We start from the raw sequence: 15,954 nt of genomic DNA, 5'->3' as shown, positions 1-15,954 counted from the left end.
CATACAATGTTACTAGGAGGCAGACAACGAGACGTATTTGCTAGGAGGCAGACAGTCATATGTAACTGTCCGCCTAGCTCTTCTACCACCAGTATTATAGTTTCCACGAAACTCCTTCCACTCATAAAACTTACCAAATATTTCCAAAATTTTGAAACCTTTCTGAGACGTTTCAAAACAATGACGACTGAGTATGCAGGTAGCGTAACAGCATGAAGTTGTGGGGCAGGTCAGTAAAACAGGGCGGCACTGCAGGCTGGAAAGTTATCCACTGACAGGAAAAGGAGCAGGTGTACACTGGGGAGCTGGTTTACCATGTACTAAATCGGCTGAAACACAGATTTTCAACAACTCTTCAACTGAGACGAGCCATGTTCCATAATGATTTTGTACAAAACATGAGAATAGGGACAAGATGGCCACCTAGCTACACACACAAGCGTTCCCAAAATGAAGCTGGGGTTCAAGTGAGAACAGTAGGTGTAATGTTGGCAATAGACAGAAATAACATGGACGCATTCATGCCTGCAGATAATGCTTCTCTTTATACCGTCCACTCGTTAGTTTCAGTCTAAAAACTCTAAGAGCCAGTTTAATCACGTAATCCTAAATTAGGAGTAAGATTTAGGCCAAGCTCTTTTGTATCAACAGGACTATCATCAAATTATTAGACAAACTAGAAGTGCATTTAATCAGATAGCCAAAGAATCATTACTATGTGAGCTAAGTAAGCAGTTACATCAGCTATAAATTCCATCCTTGCTATAGATGTACCGTGACATGATTGACTACCAGCAGCTTTTATTACATACCAGTCACTTGTACAACAAATGCAATGCAGAACAATTGGCCTCTTACCCTTGCTGCTTCTTGAAAATGCAGTGATGCCTCATTGAAACACCCCAGTGAATGTGCATAATGGCCAAGAAGCATTTGAATCGTTGTTTCACAGCCTTGCAAGATTGTTGGGAAACGATTGAACCAATCAAGCAGTTCTATCAATGACTGCAACAGATAGAAAAGGATTAAAAAAACAGGTCGTTGAATAAAGCAGCACAAAAGTAACATAAGCATGTATATAAGGCAATAAGAAAGAAAGATAAATTAATGTCTCATACAGGCCGGGATGACCCATGAGACCAGAACACAGACTGAAGATGACATTTCTCACCATAAAATGTACAAGAAAAGAAGTCTAATCCTAACTAAATCCCTGGCTGGAATAAGAACAAATAAAAGTTTCCTTTCTGTTTTTAAGCTTGAAACTAGACGCACAAGTTGCACTCCATGGGAACCTGGAAAAATGTGCATCAGTAGGGGTTTATCATCAATATGACATTTACTTGCATAGCCAATTGAATCTCTGCACAGATATGCAGGTGATTCTATTTAAATGCACTTGGCATCATCCAAACAACAACAGCAAAGGACCTCAGATATGGTCCAAACATCTCAAGAAAAATCTCCAACAGAAAGATAATATAGCTGCGTTTTTTGTAAATTTTCGAATGATTTGATAATTGGATAGCTACCTTGGTTTCTACATTACATGCCAAAACATTTGGCATCCCTGTTTTTCAAAATAACAAAGCCAACAAAATCTGCACCAAGTCTAACAGCATGTATTAGTCAACCTTTGCTGACCTTTCACATGCCTTGTCCCATCCTCTCCTTGTCACCCTGAATTGCTTTGCCTAGAAATCCCTTTAGTTCAGAAAATTTTATCTACACAAGTGGCCACTGGAGACTTCGGTAATTGAAACTCTTGTCTCAACAGTTACACTATGTGTATGTACCTCTGTACACATACATGCACACCTGCAGATGCATGCAAGGACCCTCACACTCCGAGACATAACCATAGCACCAATTTTACAGCTCTTATTCAAACTAAGTGAAATCTCACTACTCGACACTAAGGCCATTAGGAAGAGAAAGAGGTCTGGGAGGGCCATTATATTTGGCAGTTTAAGAGTCAAACCTTTAGTAATAAGAAGGTAATCAAAGGGCACCTTCTGAATTTAAATGAGAACGAACGGCTCGCTAGTTTAAATTCAAATCTTCCTCCAAAATGAATTTTGCAATCTAGCAAGAAAAACGATATCATGTAAAAATATCTACACAAAGAGCTCAGCATGTATATGTCAGATCTGTAGTCTCCACTCCCAATTCGGACATTTTATGTAGAAGTTATGAAGTGCATCCTTTGACCTCTCTTAGACACCAAAACTTTGCGCACACAGATGATGGTGTGCACCTATTTGTCCATATGTTCATCACCTCCATAATCTCATGGCAAGTTCAAAGGCCCTCTTAGACCCCATCCTCTTTCTAATGCTTCTTTACAGCCACCCTTGACCCAAAGGTAAGTGATTCAAGCTCATAGAAATAGTTTTGAGATGGACATATCTATTGTTCATAGTATTTTGCAAAACGCAATTCTCATCCGGAAGTACACTTGGAACCAGAGGCAAGAATACGATCACCACCACCAAGTACTTCCATGCATTAATCCAACCTAAGGGTAGAGTCGCCTTGCTACACAAGTCTATGGGCTCCTACTCCAGGACCATCTTGTGACCTCTCAGTGTCAAAGAAAAGGGAGAATCGGATGATAATCTTATCCAGAACCGCCAGCAAACCTCCTCTCAGGACCGGGCAGCCAATGGATCTCGGATCTGTCTCGCGACAGTTCTCCACGAAATCGTCCTCCAATCACGTACCGGGCCCAGGCCCCACCCACCGATTGGACACGCGTTGTTATGTCCCGCTCTTAGGAGAGGGGATCTAGCCCAGATGCCGTCGGGATGGGCGTCCAATGTCCGGGCGGACGTAGTGTGAACACGGCTAGTGTGGCCGGCCATTATTATAAAAGGGAGGCCAAGGCCTCATTTGCAATTATTGACCCCCACTCGCAGAGTGCCAATGGTTAGCCCGTGAGGCTAGGAGTGCACAAGGTCACCTCGAGGAGGTGTGGCTGGCCATTATTAGAAAAGGGAGGCCAAGGCCTCATTTGCAGTTATCGACCCCCACTCGCAAAGTGCCAGTGGTTAGCCCACGAGGCTAGGATTGCGCAAGGTCACCTCGAGCAGGTGAGGCCGGGTGGTATGGGACGCTCCGTCTTACAGGTGCACGCCTAGGTCCTCGGACGCTACCCCAGCACAGGGGAGCTTCCGGATGGTGGCTATGTTCGGGTGGTCTGTCCGACGCGTGTCTGTAGGCAGTCCGTGTAGCCGAGAGATCCACTACCTGAGTTCGTTTCATGGTATCACAGCCAGCTTGGCTGCAGCCTGGTTAGAGTCGGATAATCACCATTTCATGTAATTTTTGATGAAATAACTGTTTAATAGATCATTTTCTTCTCTTGAGCATGTTTGCAGGTGAAATTTAATGTACCTTTCGCTGATTTTTGACAAAATTCAGCAATTTAGTAGGCGGAAGTGCTGAAAATCAGTGGATTTTTATTGCTTTTGCTGGTTTTTTATGAAAATCGGTGATTTATTTATTGCTTTGCTGACTTTAGATTGAATTCAACGAACAAAAGCTCTCTGCACTCCTATTCTGTGTCAAGTACACAACACACACACACACACACACACACACAGACCTCCATGTGTGTGTTTATTTGGATCTGCATAGAACAATAGAAGAAAAACAGAGAGCTCTTGAGTCCTTGCGTTGCGGGGGGGGGGGGGGGGGGGGGGGGGGGGGGGGGGGGGGAAAGAGAGAGAGAGAGAGTTTGCGCAAGAAGACAGAGAAAGCCAGCGTGGCCTTTCTCGCGTGGTTTGCACAAGCGGGCACACGCAAAGATTTTTCTCTCCCCCCCACGTGTCCTCTGTTGCCCACTTTCGCCTGCTGGCGTTCGATTTCGTTTATCGCTGGCAGCTTTGCGTTGGAGTACTTTTTAAAGCTATATGTTGGGTACTTTATTAAGTGGCCCCTTTTATTTTAAGGTGGCCAGGACACTTAAGTTTTTTTTAATAAGTCTAAAACCTGCAGTATATTAATAAAACTCACTTCCAGAGACTAACAAGTTTGCAAAAAACTCAGTTTTTTGGCTCTACTGCTTCTCTTCCACCCCTTCTCTCTCTCACCTACTTGCACTCCCGCGCTCCCACCATCACCTGCTTGCCTTTGGACGCATACGCCGACGCACGGCACTCTTCGGAGTTCAACTTTTCACGACCGAAAAGTGCAGAACAGGCCAAGTTTCGTGTGAAACTTCCAGTTTCTCACGCGCTTTGTCATGGATTCCTCTAGCTCGGATGTGCACCGTGACAACGCGCCAGGCAATGTTCAAATTCCGTTCACACATGCTCTCTATACATGGATTACAAGTACTTTCTAGAGTTTTGATCAACGTGTTATCAATCTAAAAAACGCGAGCGTTCAGACGAACATTCGCTTGACCTCTCTCAAAGGGGTTGTGCAAGGGCTTAGTTCCTGACTTACCGCTCTGGAAAATATGGCTCAGTCGACGACTGCGCGTATTTCCGAGGGCGAAACCCATCTCCAGCAATTGCGGACGTAGATTGCTGCTTTTGGGTGTTCACAGGGTGGTCCAACTGCCACGATTCCGTACAAAACTACAAATTTCTCAGGGGAGGAGAAAGAATCTACGGAATTGGCTGTAAATAACTGGCTGCATCAGTGGACCACGTATTTTGATCTCCATGGGGAGCATGATGAACGGAGGATTCAAACGATTCCTCTCTATTTGCGCAGTAGGGCGCTTACCTGGTGGCGCGACATGACAGAGAAGCCTACCGACATAGGCTAACTTCTGTGTGAAATTCAAGAGGGATTTCACTAAAATAGATCCTTTGAAAGCTTACGCCAAACTGCAGAGTCTTTCAATGAAAACTTTGTCTGATGATAAGTATACGATAACTTTTAAAGAAGCGCTCACCTTCTGTAAGGTGGATTCTACGCACGATGTGCACATGTACCTGTTGGGATTACATGAAGATTACCGTTGGGCCTTAATCATGGACAAAGCCCCGATTGACGTTGAGGATGCAGTATCAAAGGCCAGGACGTTCCATTTGATAAATGGAGAGAATTATGAGAAGAAAAGAATTGCAGACCATGAATCTGGTGAGGGTGCTTCGAGGAAGCGATCCCGATTCCAGCATAAGTCCAAATCACGGTCGAGATCTTCTCAAGAGAAGAAGAAAGCCAAAAATGCTTCAGTTGTTGATGCACTGAAGAAGGGGGCTTGCATTGGATGTGACCAGACGCATCACCAAATCAAGGATTGTCCCAAGAATAAGAAGACACAGAAACCGCAAGGTCGTCCTTCGGTTCAGCTTCACGAGATCTCAAGTAACTCTAATGTCATTCAAGTTGAAATCCATCATTTAGCACACAGTTCATGCACTAATTGTACTTTTAGCACCAAAGTGTTTGGTAAGCACGATCTTCTCTGTTTCCCTGGGAAGATCAATGGTCACAATGTGACCGCACTCCTTGATAATGGAAGCTCACACAATTTTGTGGACGCAAAATTGGTGCAGGAACTGAGCCTGCGGATGCACGACATTGACCATGAGTATCGCATGAAGATGACTCGTGGCGAGGATACGGATGTATGGAATCGCATGGTTCTAGATTTGTCGCTCGAGCTAATTGATTACAAAGAGAACCTGGATTTCCACATCATGCGTTGGACAAGCAAATGTTATTTTAGGAATTCCATGGTTTTATGATAGACAAGACTCATTGTATATAGACTATGTACATCACTCTCTTGTTTTTGTTAAGCACGACATGCCTCATGTATCTGTTTCACTTTGTAATCAGATTTCTGTAAATAATGGTTTTGCTAGTTGTTGCTGCTTTGGAAATGTATAAAGATACAAACTCTTCTCATGTTGACTTTTATCAATGTGTCCCATCTGCTTGGTTTGATTCATTAGTGCTTTATGCTAAGGCTTCATGCTAAGGCTTCTAAGTGTGAATTCTTCAAGAAACAGGTTCTGTACTTGGGTCACATCATTACTCGCGATGGAATTTGCGTTGACCCTAAATAGTTGGATAAACTGCGAAATTGACCCATTCTGAAGAATTTGCGCCAAGTAAAGTCCTTTTTAAGCTTTACTGGATTCTTTTGCAAGTTTATAAAGGATAACTTACGTAACTTTGAAAAGGAGGGGTGAAAGGGCAGAAGACTTCGGATGCTCACCGTAAAGGTAATCCCTCTGTTGTCTGGAATGAGCGTCTCGACGAGAGCTTTCGGAAACTAAAGCACTTGGTGACTACTGCACCAATATTGCACATTGTGTATCCTAGCAAAACGTAGGTGGTTCAAACGGATGCTAGTGATTATGCCATTGGTGCGGCATTATACCGGGATGGATGTCCTGTTGCGTTTGAAAGTAAGAAACTTTCTGACGCTGAGATGCGTTATCCGACATATGAGAAGGAGCTTTACGCCGTAGTTCACGCCTTGAGGAAAATGGCAATACTACCTGTATGGCTCTACGTTTGTTGCATGGACAGATCATCATTCTTTGCGCTATATATGTGATCAAGGTGATCTCAGAGGCCGGAAGGCTTAGATGGGTTGAGCTTATGCAAGAGTTTGACTTTTAGATCCGTTATAGAAAAGGATCCAGCAATCGAGTTGCCGATGCACTCAGCAGGATTCCTAAGGTTAATGCCTTGTCTATGGCTAAAATCTCGACGGACTTCTATCTCTCTCTCCGAGGGCTATGTGTTCCGATGGCCATTTTGGAAAGATATGGAACAAGGTCAAAGCGGGGCATGACTCGCGTACAGGCTTGGGTGATCCGGAGACCCAAGTGAGTCGTGCTCAAGAGACGAGACAGCGACAATATTCCATTAGAGATGGACTATTGTTCAAAATGGAAAAGTCTGCGTGCCGAAAATCGATGAGGTTCGACAAAGGATTTTGTGCAAATGCCACAATGTTCCTAGCGCTGGGCACCCACGCATTCAAAGAACTTTGGCTTTGGTCAAGCGATATTTCTATTGGCCAAGGATGCGCTCTTACATAGAGAGCTATGTGAAGACATGCGCTCAGTGTCAGGTCAATAAGGCAGAGCGTCTTAGGAAAGCTGGCCTGCTACATCCATTGGAAATCCCAGATGCCAAGTGGCAATGTATTTCCATGGACTTCATCGTTGGTTTGCCAAATACTAGTCGGGGCAATGACGCTATTCGGGTTGTGGTTAATAGACTCACAAAAATGGCGAAGTTTATACCAACGAAGTCGACAGTATAAATCCATGAGTTGGCGATTCTATTTGTCAATCAGCTTTATAAGCTGTATGGTGTGCCAGAGAGAATCGTCAGTAATCGAGATACTAAGTTCACTGGCCTATTTTTGCAAGATGTGTTTGCTCATCTTCAAATGAAGTTGAGCATGTCGTCTTTTGACCATCCTGAGTCCGACGGACAAGCTGAGAGGATGAATCGCACGTTAGAGGACATGTTGAGAGCCTAATGAAGTTGAGCATGTCGTCTTCTGACCATCCTGAGTCCGATGGACAAGCTGAGAGGATGAATCGCACGTTAGAGGACATGTTGAGAGCCTATTGTTATGAGCGCGTATAGAGCTAGAAGAGAGCAAGTGGAGGCGTTCACAATGTACAAGAACTTGGGACTTGATGATAAACTTAATCTTGATTACAAGACTTAATACTTTATTAAGAGAGCTAGATACAAGACTTTGATTACATGACTTGAATACAAGGCAAGGCTTGATTGCAAGGACAAGACTTGAACATGAGACAAGAACTAGAAGAGGGCTTTCCTCATAAGAGCCTCACAACTGGTGTTGGCAAGACTAAGGGGCTTGTGGCCCAAGACCCCTATTTATACTAGTGCTTGAGGAGGTTACTTGAGGAGGTTAGAACTTTCTAGGTTCTTCTTGAGGAGGTTAGAATCTTCTAGAACCTTCTTGATCCTTCTAGTTCTTCTAGAACCTTCTGGATCCTTCTTCAACTTGCTAGAGCTTTCCAGAAACTTCTAGATTCTTTCGGAATCTTCTCCAAGCTTCTAGAAACTTCTAGAATCTCCTTGATACTTTTAGAACTTCTAGAATCTTCTAGATCCTTCTAGATTCTTCTAGAGCCTTTTAGCGATGATGTAGGCGATGACATAGGCAATGATGCAGGCAACGACTGACTCCCAAGCATCCATGACATTACCCCCTCCTCTAGTGACGAGTTCCACGAGGAGCAGTGGTGTTCCTTGAGTTGGGCTTCCATGGATGTTGTTGATGGAACTCTTGGACTCTGACAGATGCATGTTGTAGATTGTGTGTTGGTTCCCAGGTTCATTCACTAACATCATAGCCTTTCCAATGCACCAAGTACTGTAACCTGCCACGCGAAACTTGAGAATCTAGCGGGGAACGCCCCCTAGCCCCCGTTCCGGCGTTCCGGGGGGCAGTTCCCTTCCCGAACGTTCCGGAACGTCTCGGAATGTCTGATGTTCCGGGTGGCCAATGCAAACCGGAACGGCCGTTCCGGAACGTTCCGAAACGCCCCCGGACCGTTTCGGAATGCCCCTGGAACGGCCAACGGCTACAAACAAATTTGGCAAAAATTGAAAAAATTGAAGTAAATGTTTGGGCTTCTTTTGAAAGTGTGCAAGGCCTCAAGGACTCATAAAATGCACCCCCCTCCCCCTTTCTCTTCACAAGCTAATCCTCAAGGCTCAAGCTCTCTCCCTCTCACTCTCAAGATCTCTCCCTCTCAAGACTCACTCTCTCAAGGCTCAAGGCTTCAAGCCTTCAAGCTCTCTTCCTCTCCCTCCCACTCTCTCAAATCTCTCCCTCTCCATCTCACTCTCTCTCTCTCTCTCTCTCTCTCTCTCTCTCTCTCTCTCTCTCTCTCTCTCTCTCTCATCCTCTAGTCATAGCAAGGTTGAATGGTCTTCAAAACGAGTTTTTTGGGAGTATTAGAGTCAAAGCACTCTAATACTCTTTGTATTTAAACACAAGGAGCTAAAAATTGCACTATTTGGGTGTTTTTTATACCTCCCGTTCCGCGACGTTCCCGTTCCAGACCCCTAGCCGTTCCCCCGTTCCGCGAGGATCCCGTTGCCGTTCCCGTTCCGCGTTCCGGGTAACTATGCTTTCTCGACCTCATATTCGTCATGTCCTTGAATCTCAACTGGAGGAGGTGGTTGTAGGGCTCTTCCTAGGATCTTAGATGTGTGACAAGGTTCTAGGACTGAGACATGAAAGACCGGATGGATTTTCATGGATGAGGGCAATCGGAGTCGATAGGTGATTGGATTGACTTGACGGATAATTTTAAACGGGCCAAACCTGCGATAATCAAGCTTTTGACAGGGACAAGATGAACGCAGATCACGTCGGAGGAGCGCTTTATCCCCTTCTTTGTATTTTGGATGCTGCATGATGGAGATCGGCACTTTCCTTGTACTTGGATTCAGCTTCTTTGCTATGAATTGTAAGTTCTTCGTGAATTGCAGATAATTGTTGTGTAAGATTAATAGCAGCTAGATTCTTGACTTGATAGTGTGTGTGGATATCCTGTTTGGGGTGTTGACCATAATTAGCAAAGAATGGAGTGTGACGAGTGGAGGCATGAAAACTATTATTATAGGAGAATTCTGCTAGCGGTAGGAGCTCGACCCAATTATCCTGGTGATAATTGATAGTACAACGGAGATACTCCTCCAAAACTTGATTTACTCTCTCTGTTAGTCCATCACTTTGTGGGTGATTGGCTGAGGAGAGGTTGATTTGTACTCCGATTAGCTTGAGTAAGCTTTTCCATAAGCTAGAAATGAATTGTGAGCCTCGATCAAAAACTATGACATCTGGTAATCCGTGATAACGATAGATATGCTGTAGAAAGAGTTTGGCCATACCTTCGCTGGTGATGGTTTTAGTGGTTGGAATGAAGTGTGCCATTTTTGTAAACCGATCCACGACTACTAAAATGGAGTCAAATCCTTGTGACAAGGGTAGCTCTACAATGAAATCCATGGAGATGGATAATCATGGTTTGGTTGGAATGGGCAAGGGATGGAGTAACCCTTAAGGACGATGACGAGGGGCCTTTAATCTATTTCAAGTGTCACAAGCGCCTACATACTCCTTGACAAGCTTCCACATTTGAGGCCACCAAAAGTCACGAGAGAGAAGCTCAATTGTCTTATTAACCCCAAAATGCCCTGCTGATGGAAGATCATGCCGTTGTTGAAGTACCTCCAAGAGTGTTGGTCTTGGCAGAATATAGAGAAGACCCTTACAATAAATTAGTCCATCAATTTCTTGAAAGTCCTCATTAACCTCTTGTCCTTGTAGTTTTTGTCTAATATTCTGAGCAAGTGGGTCTTTGGCAATTTGCGTCTTCACCTTAGAAAGAAAAGTAGAATCTTCAGGAGCTTCGCTCATGGTGGCGTTTAGCTTAAGCTCCTCAGGTTTCAAAATCACTGACTCTTGTTGATCAAATGCTACGTCGCCTTCTCTAGGTGCAAGGTAGGATCTTCTTGATAAGGCATTTGGCTTAGCTTGTTGACGACCGGGTCTATAAGAGATAAGAAAATCAAACCTTTATAAGATACCACTCCACCTGGCTTGGCGACGATTCAAGACGCGGGATGTCGTGAAGTATTCCAAATCCTTGTGATCTATATAGACAGTGATCTTATGAGGAGCTCCTTCAAGTAGGTGACGCCAAGTGTCGAAGGAGTCGATGATTGCTAAGAGCTCTTTGTCATGGATTTCATAATTGATTTCTGCAGCTGAGAACTTGCGGGAATGAAAAGCCACTGGATGTACTCGACCATCCTCTCCTACTTGGGATAGAATAGCGTCAAGGGCAAAATCTGAAGCGTCTGTTTCTAGGATGAAAGACTTTGTAGGGTCTGCGTGAATTAGAATGGGTGCGGTCGTGAAAGCTTGCTTGAGAGTCTGAAATGCTTTCGTGGCCTCTGAGTCCCAGACAAACATATTATGGCTTGTCAACCTTGTGAGTGTTGTAACCACCTTGGAGTATCCCTGTATAAAGATACGATAACAATTTGCAAATCCGAGGAAACATTGAACATCTCTTACCGAGGTGGGTGTCTCCCAATGGATGGTTTGAACCTTCTTTGGATCCATGGAGATTCCCTTTCCAAAAATTACATAACCAAGAAATTCAACCTTAGATTGATGAAAAGAGGACTTCTCCAACTTTGCATATAACCCTGATGCACGAAGCTTTTCAAGCACTAATCGTACATGGTGCTCATGCTCTTCTTGATCCTTGGAAAATATCAAGATATCATCCAAATATATTACCACAAAATAATCCAAATACTCCCGAAAGATATTGTTCATTAAATATTGAAAAACAGCTGGGGCATTTGTGAGACCAAATGGCATGACGGTATATTCAAAGTGACCATATCTTGTCCGAGAGGCTGTCTTCCATTCATCGCCTTCTTTGATTCTAACTAGGTTGTAAGCACCACGAAGATCTATTTTTGTAAATATTCTTGCCTTGCCAAGGCGCTCAAGAAGCTCTGGGATGAAGGAAAGGGGATAACGATTCTTGACGGTGATCTTGTTTAGGCCCCTATAATCCACGCACATCCGGAGAGTTCCGTCCTTTTTTTTTACAAAGAGTATTGGAGCTCCTGCTGGGGACTTTGAATGCCGTATGAAACCCTTAGCAAGATTCTCATCAATATTTTTCCGTAATTCTACCAATTTATCTTGAGATAGCTTGTATATTGGGCCAAAAGGGGGTTGGGTTCCCTCCTGAAGCTCTATAGCACAATCATAGGGTCGATGCTCCGGTAAGAGGTCTGCATTCTTCTTCTCAAAAACATCATTGTAATCTTGATATTGACGTGGCAATGTCTCCATGATTTTTGTTGTCGACGTGTCGGTTGGTGTTGCAAATATCAGGAAAGTTGGATACTTTTTGGCTGCACGCATGAAGACCTTGGCTCCAAGATAAATAGGCCTATTCCGCCTTCCCTTCTTCTTTTGGACTTTTGGAGGTTCAATTCTCCGAGCCCTCCAATCGATGTCGGGATTATGTCATTCAAGCCACGGTAGCCCAATAACAATTGGACTGCTTGGGCTTTGTATAATATTGAACGCTATTCTTGAAACATGCTCTTGCAATGTTACTTCTATGGGGCGAGTTTCATACCTGACATCCCATGAAGCGAGGGAACGACCATCAATGACTTCTACAATTGCTAGATTAGACTTCTCCACAAGTGGTATGCCTTGTTCTTTTGCAAATTCTTTGTCCATGAAGCACGCCGTTGCGCCTGAATCTAGTAATGCTTCACAATCCATCTGCCTACCCGGCATATGGATCTTGACTGGTAGCATAAAACTTGAAGTGGAATCAGCGGGAAGAAAGAGACCTTTTTTTGCTTGTATTTTGTCCAACCGGTCGACCTCTATTGGGGTTGGACGTCCATGTTTTCCGAACACGTTGAGACCATTGCACCATAAACCTTCATCCTTCTCTTCCTTGGACACTGTTGAACTATGTGCCCCTACTCTCCACAATATATACATAAGCCATTAATGCGTCACCTTTGCTTCTCCTGGGTTGAGAGAGGTTGAAACCGTGCTCAATCAATTTGCATGGGCTCAATGCTTGATTCATGGCCTTGTTGAGGTGTGTAGCCATTATGTGTCACTTCTGTTTGGGGTCGCAATGGTGCCCCAAGACGCCTCTCTTGTCTCCTCTCAAATAGTCGATTATCACATTCTATTGCTTGAGAGATGAACTCGCTTAGTGTGTGGACCTTTGGCATAGTCAATAAAAGATCTTTTACGTCATACTTTAATCCCCACCGAAATTGGCTAATGAAATATTCCTCATGCCAAGTCAGATCACAAGTGAGCTGTTGAAATTCGGATCCATAGACGGATGCAGGTCTGATCCTTGGCGGAGATTTCTGAGTTTGATTTCAGCAACCCTTGATCTATCAATATCCCCAAAGGTTGCAGAGAACTCCCGCACAAAAGCTTCAAAGTCATGAAGAAGAGGAGATTCTTTTTCAAGTAAGGGAGCAAACCAAGAGAGACCCGTACCTGAGAGGAGGGTCCCAATAAGGCCTACTTGAGAGGCATCATCTAGATAGCGCTCTCATTGCATTCGAATGAAGAGACGCACTTGTTGGAGAAAACCTCTAAACTTTGATCTAGTCCCATCAAATTTTCCAGGCATGCTGAACTTCGGCTCCTTCTTATGTTGTTGAGAATAGCTAGATCTTGCAGCTTGTGCTTGATGTGTGCTTGTCTCTTGAAGCTCTTGAATTTGACGTTGAAGATTTTGCAATGCCGGTCCCAAGATTACGGGTTGCCCTGCTTGAAGTTGAGCATTACTCTCGCGAAGTTCTTGTAACTGAGCTTGGATGCTTTGCAATGCGTTGATGACACCTTCCATCGTCGGCTCCATGATGGCTTGAGAAGATTAAGAGATTGTAACTAAGTCAGACTTTGTAAATAATTAATTTATTTACGAAAAAAGAATTATCTAATTAGTTGTGTGCACACCAAAATAGACCTAGCAGTTCTAAGGCCTCAGGTGAGCCTAAATGCGGGCTAGAACACCTCACAGGGACCTTAGCAGAAATTACCCTGAAGCCCTAATGATTGGGAAATCGGGTCTTCAGAAAGGGGTAAGCAGTAGCCTCAGATTTTAGGCTCATGAAAAATACGCGCGTCAGTACAAGCACATGAATAAGATGGGGTCCTTAGAACAGTGACCCTAAGGCTAATAAAGCTAATAAAGCCTTAGGGTAAGTTTCGTTAAATTAAATTTAACGGTTCGTGCCCGGACAGGCGGCCGGACAAGTGTGAATAGGTAAAGGCGGTGCAGTGTCAGTGCAGCATTGCGCCGGCAGACCTTTGGTGTTCTCATAAAAGAATCATTGGTAGCATTTGTTAGTTAGTTGCACATTTTTAATTAATGAGCTAGAAGTTTTTAAAGTCAAAAGTTGAATGGTTTTAAAGTTTTTAAAGTAAGTGTGCCAAGTGGCACACTTACCAATGCAAACTAACTCTCTCTCACTCTCACTCTTACCCTCTCTCTCTTCCTAGCGCCCCCTCTCCCTGATGGCTATTTAGGAGCCCCCCCTCCCCCATTTTCAGGGCTGGCAGTGCACCTACCCCCCCTAATGTGAGCGTGCTCTACGCGGTGGAGCCCTCCATTGAAGCTTGAGAGCAGCCCCTTGCGACATATGTGGTAGCCTTGTGCTCCCATTGTCAAGAACAAGGGATCTCACAGTCATAGACACCTTCTGGTGAAGTTTCATCGCGAGAAGCTGCCGTAGACGCTCTCTTAGCAGAGTGCGGCTGCTGTAATTCTCTGTTTTCAGCCCCTAATCACCTCGATTAGGGCTGTTTTCAGCAGATCAGCCATAGAAATTCTCTTCTCTCTCCTTACCCCAAGTCTACATCAAGTTTGGCGCGATTCCATCGCGAAGAAGACCTCTGTTTCGGCGTAGGGATGTGCATAGGTAAGAATTTCAAGTTATGTGCAGAAAATTACAACAAGCATGTGCGTGTGCATTTTGCTTGTTTCTTTTTTGTGTTCGATGCATGAATGAATGAGCATGAAGGCAACACATAAGGGAAGATGGACTCTCCTCTGTGAGAGCTTCCGATGAGCTGTTTTGGAAGATAGACTCTCTTTTCGAGAGCTTCCAACCAGTCTCGCAGAAGAGGGAAATCCCCTAAGCAGAAAGAAAGTGGAAACACTTTCTCAGTCAGTAGTCAGAACAGAACAGAAGAAAGAATAGAGGACGGGCGTAAGCCCCGTTCCTGTGCTTGTAAAGATTCTCTCTTAGTAATAAAGATATACTCTTTATGGGGGGGGGGGGGACCAGCCCATCTTCTGGTCCCCAATGGAGTGTCAAGTTTTCTCTCCCTCTAATTCTCTTGAGTATTTGAAGTGCAATTAAACGTCAGTTTACGCTTCCGTATTTTTGTGACAGAGATGGTGGACTTGCCAAACTGTTATGAGCGCGTATACAGCTAGAAGAGAGCAAGTGGAGGCGCTCACAATGTACAAGAACTTGGGACTTGATGATAAACTTAATCTTGATTACAAGACTTAATACTTTATAAAGAGAGCTAGATACAAGACTCTGATTACATGACTTGAATACAAGACAAGGCTTGATTGCAAGGACAAGACTTGAACATAAGACAAGAACTAGAAGAGGGCTTTCCTCATAAGAGCCTCACAATTGGTGTTGGCAACATTGAGGGGCTTGTGGCCCAAGACCCCTATTTATACTAGTGCTTGAGGAGGTTACTTGAGGAGGTTAGGACTTTCTAGGTTCTTCTTGAGGAGGTTAGAAACTTCTAGAGTCTTCTTGATCCTTCTAGTTCTTCTAGAACCTTCTGGATCCTTCTTCAACTTGCTAGAGCTTTCCAGAAACTTGCTAGATCCTTCGTGCTCAGTGGCTTTGTCCACTAATATACCTCTCGTATAAGTGAGCTCTGAAGTCTTTTGTGAGGCATGCTCATCTGGCTGCTGAGTCCCTGCTGTAAAGAAGTCAGTGATCTCCCTCTGTAAATGTCTCCCACTGCCCGGTCTCCTCAAGAGACTCTCCCTGTGTCTGCACAACTCTAGCAAAAACAACCCAAGACATCTCTAATCCTGATATCTCATGACTCTAACCAACGGTCCAAAGCCCTCTTTGAATAGAGAGTGAAAGCGGCCTCGTATCTCATAGTATACCGGACAATGACAAATGTGATGTAAATCTGTCTCTGGCTCTATATGACACAATTGGCATATCCTGGCCTCTATTGACACCCTCCTAAATTTGCCGGTCTCAATCTCTAGCTGATGCGATGATGTGCGCATCTGATCAATAGCACATCGTATCCCATAGGATAAATGAGTGTCTATTAGGCCGGTCTGATCACATATCCATCCTTCGTTAGTTGGAGAAGATGCTCTCTATAGAAAGTCGTCT

The 15,954-nt window shown here is 44.2% G+C and overlaps 1 protein-coding gene across 7 annotated transcripts in view; it reads right to left on the bottom strand.

Moving 5' to 3' along the window:
• The window catches only part of LOC147454129 (Tetratricopeptide repeat (TPR)-like superfamily protein), a 131,576-nt gene that overhangs the window by 47,602 nt on the left and 68,020 nt on the right, over window positions 1–15,954 (bottom strand). For all 7 annotated transcript variants that reach the window (XR_015188594.1, XR_015188595.1, XM_086516141.1 and 4 more), the window contains exon 8: window positions 859–1,005. Coding sequence is in view for 5 of the 7 variants with exons in the window: in XM_086516141.1 (XP_086372267.1) it covers window positions 859–1,005 (147 nt within the window). In the remaining 2 variants the exon portion in view is untranslated. The remainder of the gene's footprint in view (window positions 1–858; window positions 1,006–15,954) is intronic.

Source organism: Adiantum capillus-veneris, chromosome 7, assembly GCF_014529385.1.
Source record: "Adiantum capillus-veneris isolate H3 chromosome 7, ASM1452938v2, whole genome shotgun sequence".
Classification (NCBI taxonomy): domain Eukaryota; kingdom Viridiplantae; phylum Streptophyta; class Polypodiopsida; order Polypodiales; family Pteridaceae; genus Adiantum; species Adiantum capillus-veneris.
This window is presented reverse-complemented; position numbering and strand designations above follow the sequence as displayed.